This window comes from Puntigrus tetrazona, chromosome 7 (assembly GCF_018831695.1).
Source record: "Puntigrus tetrazona isolate hp1 chromosome 7, ASM1883169v1, whole genome shotgun sequence".
In the NCBI taxonomy this organism is placed as follows: Eukaryota; Metazoa; Chordata; class Actinopteri; order Cypriniformes; family Cyprinidae; genus Puntigrus; species Puntigrus tetrazona.
Genome location: NC_056705.1, coordinates 5,266,557 through 5,276,206, shown reverse-complemented (window position 1 = coordinate 5,276,206; position 9,650 = coordinate 5,266,557). Strand labels below are relative to the sequence as shown.

Sequence of the window (9,650 nt, the reverse complement as noted above, 5' to 3'; positions counted from 1 at the left end):
GGGACAAATTCCTTATTTACCTGCAACTCTGATGAAGTACCATTTCCTGCAGTCTCTGATGAAGGCCTGTTGCAAGCGCAAAACGTGAACAGAACTGTGATTGGTTATAAAGTTCAACGCTGCAAAAAACAACCAATAAAGCAATCTGATTGTCTAAACAGGATTGCGCGAAATGGCCATTTTCATTCATGAAATTAATATTCTTCAAGCACCCTTTAATTTCTGACCCTGTTGTCAAATTAATTTTTTCTACATACATTTTATAACGTTGTATATTTTATACCATCGATATATATATATATATATATATATATATATATATATATATATATATATATATATATATATATATATATATATATATATATATATATATATATATATATATATATTTTTTTTTTTTTTTTTACCTTCTTTCCATCTGGTCCATGTACGTCGAGGTATCTTTCTTTCATCTTCATGGCAATTGTGAAAGCAATATGCTTTTCGTTTCGGCATTTTTCTTCTTGCTTATGTAAAAAAATAGTATATTTTCTGAACACCTACGCGTAAGCAAAATATAAAACACGCTGATTGGTTGATGTTTGAACTGGTTGGCGGGATCCAATGAAAAGCCAGATCGCTGGGTTATTTGGAAGTCAAGTACCCAGAGAGCGGCAACGGGCGTTTCTTCAACGGCTCTCACTTGATTGATTTCTTCAGTAACGTCACCAGGAACCTAAGGTATGAATAATTTAACGATGCTTATCCAGGATTGTGCAATTAACAATTAATAAGCAAAGTATAGCTATATTTTTCCCTAGAATCCGTTAATGCTAAACTATCAGACCACAGTTGCAAGAGTTAACGTTTATCATTACGTTACGTTAGTTTGCTAGCTTTATAGCTAACGTTAAACTTAGTACCTGAGCCTTAACGTTATATCGAGAAATGTCAACATTACACTACTATTTTTTGTGTACTATAAATGTAAGTTTAACAAGCAACCCTTTTTAATTCCTAAGGTGTGATGAGAAAGTTTGCAGTGGTCCAGTGGGTCAGTGGAGAGGATGCTGGGATGTATAGCGAGGTGAAAACCGATGCCATACGTAAATATGATGACACCAAGATGGATGACGATGGATACCCACAAACGGACTATTCGGCTGCTGTGGAGTGGCAGAAAGGAAAAAGCCAAAACATGGATGGCCAGTGTACATGGCCTCTATCAAATTTGTGAGCAGTAAGTAGACCTATGTAATGCATTTTTTACAGTATCAGGACCTATAAATGATGTGACTCTGTTACCAATAACATTTTTACATTTAGAAATTTTGTAGATAAATTCAAAGGATTAATTTAGCTTTTATTTCATGTTAATTTCCATTTAAATTTTTAGTACTTAAGCTTATTTCTATTAATTGCCATGGCAACATTTGTAATTATTATTATTATTCATTATATATCATTTAAGTATACTAAAATCAGTTTAAAATTTTCACTGTACTTTAAATTAATTAAATTACAAGTGAAATAAAATAAAGAATTAATTTAGCTGTCATTTAGTTTCAATTTCAGTTTCATTTAAACTTATTTCAGTTACTTGCCAAGGCATTTCTATTGTTTTTAAGTTTTAAAATGTTAATCTAATGTTTAGGTATATATTTATTTAACATACAATAACATGCACATGATTAATTACATGCATTAAATTAAAAATATTGTTTTCTTTACTTTGAAGTGCTCTGATCTCACCTCCCACTTTGAACTATTTTTCAGACAACCGATATCACACTAATGCTAAAATTAGAGAATTACTGGGGTTGGAGTCTGATGCAAGTAACAAACCTCTGCCTAAGAAAAGGAGCTCAGTCCCACCATCAAGATATACAGATTCAGATGAAACTGATGTTGAGAATACACCGGTAAGATTGTTTGTGTTCAGATCACAATAATCACACACCATATACTTAAGTACAGAGTTTAAATGTTTGGATACTTAAAAAGGTCTTTGGTATTTTTAAACATAGGTCCTATTGATATTTAGAGCAGTAAAACCAGCTGTGGCAAACAGGCTATACAAAGGAAGTCTACATAGCAAGACAACAAAGTAACCTACTTTTTGTACCTGACTATGTCCAAAATGTGGATGACTTTAAGATGGGAATAACATTCTTTGAGATCTGCCTCTCTGCCTCCTTCAGATTCTCTCACTTAGGTATCTTCTGCTGTACAGTTATTTTATGTCAATATGTCTACATTTATAGAGGTAAGAAGACAAATGTGTGTCATTTTCCATGTCCTCTCCAGGGTCATATCCTTTAATAACATTTTTAAGCCTAGTAGCCTTTAAGTAAGGATAACTTTAATGTTGCTATCTTGCCACAGTTCCATTGTATAGCCTTTTCATAGCTGGTAGCTAGATACCTCACTCTAGCTTAAATTAATGTTTTGACAAATTAAAGGATTTTTCCATTGATATTTGATCTAGACTTAGTAAAGACCTCTTTATACTTTACAAGTATATTGAAAGAGAACACCAGACCCTCATGGAAAAGATTTTGTCCACTTGCACTGAATTCATTTTAGATAAAAAAAAAAAATTCTACACTTGTTTCTTGTTCCTTGACAGAGCCAAAAGAAAAGGACAGTGGTTCACAAACCACAGAGAAATGTTGCCCAAATGATTGTTGATCAGTATCAAGCCACAACCTTGACAGACACTCAGAAGAAGCTGAACGACTTGGAGGAGGAAAATGAAAAATTGAGAAATGACAATGAAAAATTAAGAACAATGCTTATTAAAGGCATGTATTGGTGTTATTGTCCTATTGTGCTAAAACATGCAGTCAGCATTTCAGACTTTTAGATTTTTATTGAACTGTTGTTTTGTTCCAATAATATTGTTTAATTTGGTATGTAAAGATGAGACAAACACTCTAATGGCATGCAATCAAAATAATTATTGGTAACTACATTTTTATAAAGTATATGACAAAAAACCCGAAACATTTACATTACATTTACATTTAGTCATTTAGCAGACGCTTTTATCCAAAGCGACTTACAATTGAGAATAGAAGCAGTCAAATCAACAAGAAGACACTCGGATATAAGTGCTGTAGCAAGTCTCAGCAATGGCCCTAAAGTCTCAGTGTTCGTCCAACGTCGTCGGTCAGCTCTGACTTGGAAGTTGGACAGGGTTTGCCACAGCGTACACACACCCCATCCAACAGCCCTCTCCCACAGCCCTCCCGGCACCGAAAGCAGCATCCACACAGAACAGGTAATGTACTACATTAATTACTGAATGATGATTTGGTAATCAGTATTGCAGGCCTTGAAACACTGTATAAAAAGCTTTTTGTACTCTTTCTATAACAGGTGGAAATTTCTCCTGGATCTAACGTATTCATTGACAGACTGGCTTGGGCAGTGGCACAGAATGCGAACTCTGCCTCCTGTTTTGTGAGAACACTCCTGACAGCAGTGTTCCCAATTGATGTGCTCCTCGTGAGCAATCTTCGAGGAACATCCAAGGATTCTGGACCACAACGTCAGGCTCTTGACAAAATAAAAGTGGATGCTATCTACAGTAAGTTGTAAATCAGTTCAGAAAATTGTAATTATGTAGATTGAGCTCCATATTATATAGCTGCACTATGAGTTATATATTATTATCATTATATCCAAAGTGATTCACTGGGAGTAAAGTTTATGCAAACTGTCTTGTTTCAGGCCATGATAGTGACAGTCCCTATGCAGTGTTGGGCAGTAACACATTAATGTGCATGCTCACAAATTCTCTCGATATAACACACAAATTAATTGTACACTTTAGCCATTATGAGTGATTCAATACACATACAGTACAGACCAAAAGTTTGGACACACCTTCTCATTCAAAGAGTTTTCTTTATTTTCATGACTATGAAAATTGTAGATTCACACTGAAGGCATCAAAACTATGAATGAACACATGTGGAATTATATACATAACATAAAATATGTCATATTCTAGGTTCTTCAAAGTAGCCACCCCTTGCTTTGATTACTGCTTTCACACTCTTGGCTTTCTCTTGATGAGCTTCAAGAGGTATCTCCTGAAATGGTTGTCCCTTCACAGGTGCCAGGTTTAATAAGTGGGATTTCTTGTCTTATAAATGTGGTTGGGAGCATCAGTTGTGTTGTGCAGAAGTAAGGTGATACACAGCTGATAGTCTACTGAACAGACTGTTAGAATCTGTATTGTGGCAAGAAAAAGCAGCTTCATGTGTTCATTCATAGTTTTGATGCCTCACTTTTTTTTTTTTTTTTTTTTTTTAAATAATAAGTTTTCCCCTGTTTATATGCTCATCAGTAACCTGACAATACAAGTAAGCTGTGTTTACATGACTTCATTCATAAATCAAGTTATTTTCCTGTAGTGACATCAAAATATAATCATTTGCGTATCTGACTCCCGAGTATTCCATAAATTCATCGGTTGTGATGTTAATTAAAACTTGCAAAATATCAGCAGGAACTTGCAGCTTATATATGATCCTCTTATGCAGTTATAGATGGAGCATTGTGACTGAACCACTTCTACTTATGCTGCACGAGATGAGAACACACCTTTATAATGTTATTCGTCATGAAAAGTCCTTCTTTCTGTTCTGCAAGACGTTTGCTCTGTCTAGATGTGCTTAAATCTGCAGTAACGGTGCGCTCCTGTCATGAATAGCACACTTTAATAAGCCGACAGAAAGTGGGCCACTGCGCTTTACATGCTACACGAAATCTGAGTAAGAGGCAAAAAAATATACCTGTTCTGACCACTTTATGCTTATGCCGTTTATGACATTACTACGATAAAAGAAAACCTGTTACCGCATTTACATGACCAAGTGTGTTTTCGGTTTATTAAGCATAATCAGCTTAAGAATGTGCATGTAAATGCCCTCACTGTCTCACAACTTTCTGGGGTTCCATTTGGGGATCTTCTAGGGATCCCTAAACACTAGACTTATGTAGTCATTAACTGTAGGCCACCTTGCTTCCTAATGATGTTTTGCCTTTTTTTCATTTGTCTCACAGGAGCAACATTGCAAAAGTGGCCTCACGTGGTGCCCTCCAGCATTGGTGCAGCCATCAATGCCAAATTAACAGAAATAAGAGGAAAGAAAAACACAAAAACATTCGGAAACCTTGATGCTCTTTGATAACTGATGGCTATGACAGTGTGTATTTACTGTTGTATCAACTTTTTGTTGTTTTTTTTCCAAAGCAATGTTTTGTTTGCTATTTGAAATTTTATATTACTTGTAGTATAATTTAATTGTCATCTTCATTGAGTTTAAATAAATAAGCGCCCAATGCAAATTTGTGTAAGTCATTGACTGAAATCCTATATGATTAGTATATGCCTACATATTTTAATATTGACTGAAATCATGTATGATAATTATATGTAGAGTTACAACAATATTATTGATGCAATATAAGCAACACACAGTTTCCTATTAAAACAGTATAAAATATGTATGAAATATATAAAGAAACCTATTAAGAAACTACACAAAATGTAAATAAATCCTATATGACTTCAATTACACTAGCATATAATTTTATATAAGAACTTTAAATGATTTGTATATGAGTATTAGTAATTTCCCTAATTATTTTTAATATTTTTTCATACTGTTTTAATGTAAAATTCATATAAGAATTTATGCAGTTTTCATATATGACCCTAAAATCCCCTACATGTTTTATGTGTGCTTTTAATATGAAAGTGGCCATAACCGGTCTGATTTTGTGTAGGACATATATTGGACTTGTATGAAACACACAAGGTAAATCTGGCTGAATTCAGTAAGGAAGATATATGGTTGCTGTATATGAATTATACAGTTTTTTTTCATATGGGCGGTCCTCTCTGAGATGTATTTTTCACTGTGTGAGAACACGCACTGTTCCATGAAAAAGATCTATACAGTGTCTCACAAACGACTAAATCACAAGAATCAGGCTTGTGTTTTCTGTGTTTTGTTTTTTTCCTCGTTACGGGTCACATGTCAGCCGCCCATTTCCCTGATTTGCTGATGTTTTGCATAATGGTCTTTGAGAAGCGACCTGCGCCTGCGTCTGCGTCTGCGAGCAGAAGCTGCATTCTCCAAAATCACAGGTAAATGCTCTCGTTTGTTGCGCAACTTATTCAGCTTAATAAACGTGGAACAGATCTTAAATGTATCTTTTCTTCGTTTCATAGTAATACAAAAATTAAACCTTAAAGGTTTCTCATGGGTCATCGATTAAACAAATACATTAAAAAAGTATCTGATCCTAAGTGATCTGGTTTTCTGTTTATATATTTATAACTAACTATTTGCTGTTTTAGAAGACGCTTAATGCTTAAGTGAGTGACAAAATGCCAAATCTTCTTTTCGGTTTTTAGGAAGAAGGTTGTCTGAAGTCATTGGCTTTGGTGAAATCATGATTCCAGAACAGATGCTCGTGTTGTTTCTGTTGGGTGAGATACTGTGTGCATTGTTCGATAACTTAGATTGGCGTTCTCTAGAGTCCTTAAGTTACTGTAACGTCATTTTTGACGGAGTTGGATGTGTTGGAGTGGTCCGTGTTTGGTGTTTAGTTTAGATTCATTATTAATTTAATCTACTTGATCCAATTGAGCTCGCATTTAATTTGCTATATTGCAAATTTTTCCTATTCATGATGTGCATAAAACCCGCTTCTTCGCTGGGCTTCCACTCCTTCACAGGTGCATGCGCGTCGTCTGCGTTCTCCAAACAGTTCATCTTCATCAACGAGGAGAAGACCTTCGCCGACGCGCTGACGTACTGCAGACTGTTCCACGTGGATCTGGCGAGCGTCGAGAGCGCCGAGGACATCGGCCGCCTGCGGGCCGCGGCCAGCGGAGTCACGGCCCCCGCCGCCTGGATCGGGCTGAGGAAAGCCAGCCCGGACTGGATCTGGTCTCTGTCCGACAGCGCCTTCTACGGCGAGGGAGAGGCCGAGTACAGAAACTGGAAAAAGGGTCAGCTGGATAACGCTGGAGGGATCGAAGACTGCTGCGCCATCGATGACTCTGGGGAGTTTTGGGACACTCCGTGCACGATGCATGTGGCGTTCATATGCTATGATGGTAAGGACACAGAGAACTCACTGATAATCTGTGCGCTCCAAAACTTATTTAGCACTTCATGATTTAAACGTCCACAGTGAAAGACCGCGGTTTTATCACACAGCTCAACGTTTTGAGGGAGCGTGTGGTGTCCATGCAGACCACACGTAACCACAGCAGCCCAGGACCTCCACAACAATCGGTTAGCAATAACCAAAGAGCTTCAGAATTATGGTAGGGGCCAGGCGTACGTTATTAGCACGGGTGCATTGTATTGATCCGTGACGAGATCCCGAGGCCCACCGTTCATCCACGACCTGCAAGGATCTGTGCAAAAACTGAAAACATCCCAGTTCATGCACGGCCAGCATACTCAGCATTTGAGATCACCACACACACACACACACACACACACACACTGAAGAAGAGCGGACCTGATCGAGCAGCGTCTCGGTGTCACACACCTGAGAGGAGGACGGATCTCGGCTAAGGAGAAGCACTCACCGACACAGATTTAGAGAGATTTGTGAACAATATTTGAGAGAAACAGACCTTCATAGAACAAGTCTTACATTTTTGAGTTCAGCTGAAAAATGGAGGCAAAAACTAAAGCAGTGTCAGAGAGATACTACTGAGTTAAACTCAATGAAAATGTACAAAAAAAAAATGCCTGGCCTTTTTAAGCTAAGGTTTTAAGCTTCTAAAGTAGTGCTCATAAATGCCCAGTAACTACCTTTATATACGTTTCATCAATGAACCCAATTTGTTTCAATGTCACACGATTTCACTGATTAATATTCATCCACTGATGTAATATTGTTATACTTCCAGCCATACCTTCCCTTGAAGAAATGTCATTCTTTTCACAGTCAACAGATTTCTACTGATTTTATTGGGATGTGTGAATAGGAGAAATCAGCCCTTGACTTATGACCGCCATATTCAGTTCGTCACATTAGGTTTATTACTTCAAAATGGATGGCAATTTTATATTAAATTAATACTAATATTGTATTTCCTTCGAAATTATATTTTGCATAAAAGCCTGTTTTTTGGACCACTTTGTAAAAGAGAAATGCATTTTTTACACAACTTTGTCACTGCCTTGAAACATTTGAATGCAATACATGCATCTGAGTATTTTTTTTTTATTATTTCAGAAACAACGCGTTTTATTCATGCATTGAATTCTGCATTTCAAAGCAGTGTTTGTGCACGTCTTGTTCAGTCAGTTTCACACGCTGTCTTCACAGGACAGGCCGGCGTCCTCCAGAGGTACGTTCTCGTCACTAGTGCGCTGACCTGGAGCGAAGCGCAGACGTTCTGCAGGGGGAAGCACACGGATCTGGTCAGCGTGAGGAACCTGAACGAGAACAAGCTGATCCAGCCGCTGGTGCCTAAGGACCATCTGGTGTACATCGGCCTGTACAAAGACTTCTACAAATGGTCTGATAACAGCTCGTCCTCGTTCAGACGCTGGTCGGCCGGCGAGCCTGACTCCTCTGGAGAATGTGTCGAGCAGGACCTGTGGGATACGAACACGTGGACCGATGAAGACTGCTCTGAAACAAAACCGTTCATCTGCCAAGACGGTGAGCCGCCTTCGTTCTGTATCGCGTCGCGGGCGGAAAAGAACGAGGGGCGGGACTGTGTTCAGTGCATCGCTGCTTATTGGGTGTTGGGATGTGGGCGTGTCTTTCAAAAGTGCAGGGGCGGGGCTTAAATGATCCAGTCATCACATTCTGAAACACCTGCACGGTTTACAATGAGATCAATAACATTATTATAAGCGCTTATCACAAACAGACGAACTGTTCTTTTGTTGTGAGATCTCACGCCTAAAAGTTTGATGAAAAAATTGGTTTAAATAAAGAAAGCAATAACTTTGTCATGGTATCCTAGCAACAGCCGGACTTTTTTTTGCTTTAACTTCTTTAATCTTAGAAGGCCTGAAGGTGAATATATTTTCATCTCAATAGCTTTCATTGTTAGAAAGCATTAATAGCACGTTTCCTCACAATCCCGTCTCTTTCAGGACTGAAGCTGCAGATGCTGAGAGTGAAGCTGAGGTCAGGTGTGAACGTGAAAGACCCCGTGATGAAGGCGTCCATCTTGGAAGAGGTGAGCGATGTGATCAGTCCTCACGAGATCGAGCCCAGCGTCGGTTACTGGACAGAGCGTAACATACAGCCGTTCTGATCTCAGATCCAGAGGAAGCTCATCAATCTGGGAATGCCTGAAGAAGCCAAGGTTCAGTGGAGAGTTCAGTCCGACGGAGAGATCTTCCACCTGCTGGAGAATTCAGACAAATAACACCAGATTTAAGTACAGTAACATTCTTTATTCCTTCTCGTGTTTATTCACCTTTATTTATTTGTCAAATTGATATCAAATGTTGTTGCTCCGTAAAACTCGTCTTGATGTCATGCCATTGTTTTCTGTCCAATTTTTGCTCCCGTTTGCATGGATTAAGCAAAGAAGCTCTTCACTTTGCATTGCATTGTGAATGGACATGATCTATTTAACGGAATGATTTATGAGGACT

The 9,650-nt window shown here is 38.0% G+C and overlaps 1 protein-coding gene across 1 annotated transcript; it reads left to right on the top strand.

Annotated features, from left to right (window-relative positions):
- The first annotated feature begins 7,988 nt into the window (after positions 1-7,988).
- On the top strand, positions 7,989-9,394 carry LOC122349732 (L-selectin-like). Its single transcript, XM_043245875.1, has one exon. The coding sequence runs from the start codon at positions 8,181-8,183 to the stop codon at positions 8,826-8,828; it is 648 nt and encodes a 215-aa protein (XP_043101810.1). The 5' UTR covers positions 7,989-8,180; the 3' UTR covers positions 8,829-9,394.
- Positions 9,395-9,650: the final 256 nt, after the last annotated feature.

What these genes read in the sequence shown, in the direction of transcription:
- LOC122349732 (XM_043245875.1), top strand. Translation starts at nt 8,181, where the DNA reads ATGCATTTTTTACACAACTTTGTCACTGCCTTGAAACATTTGAATGCA.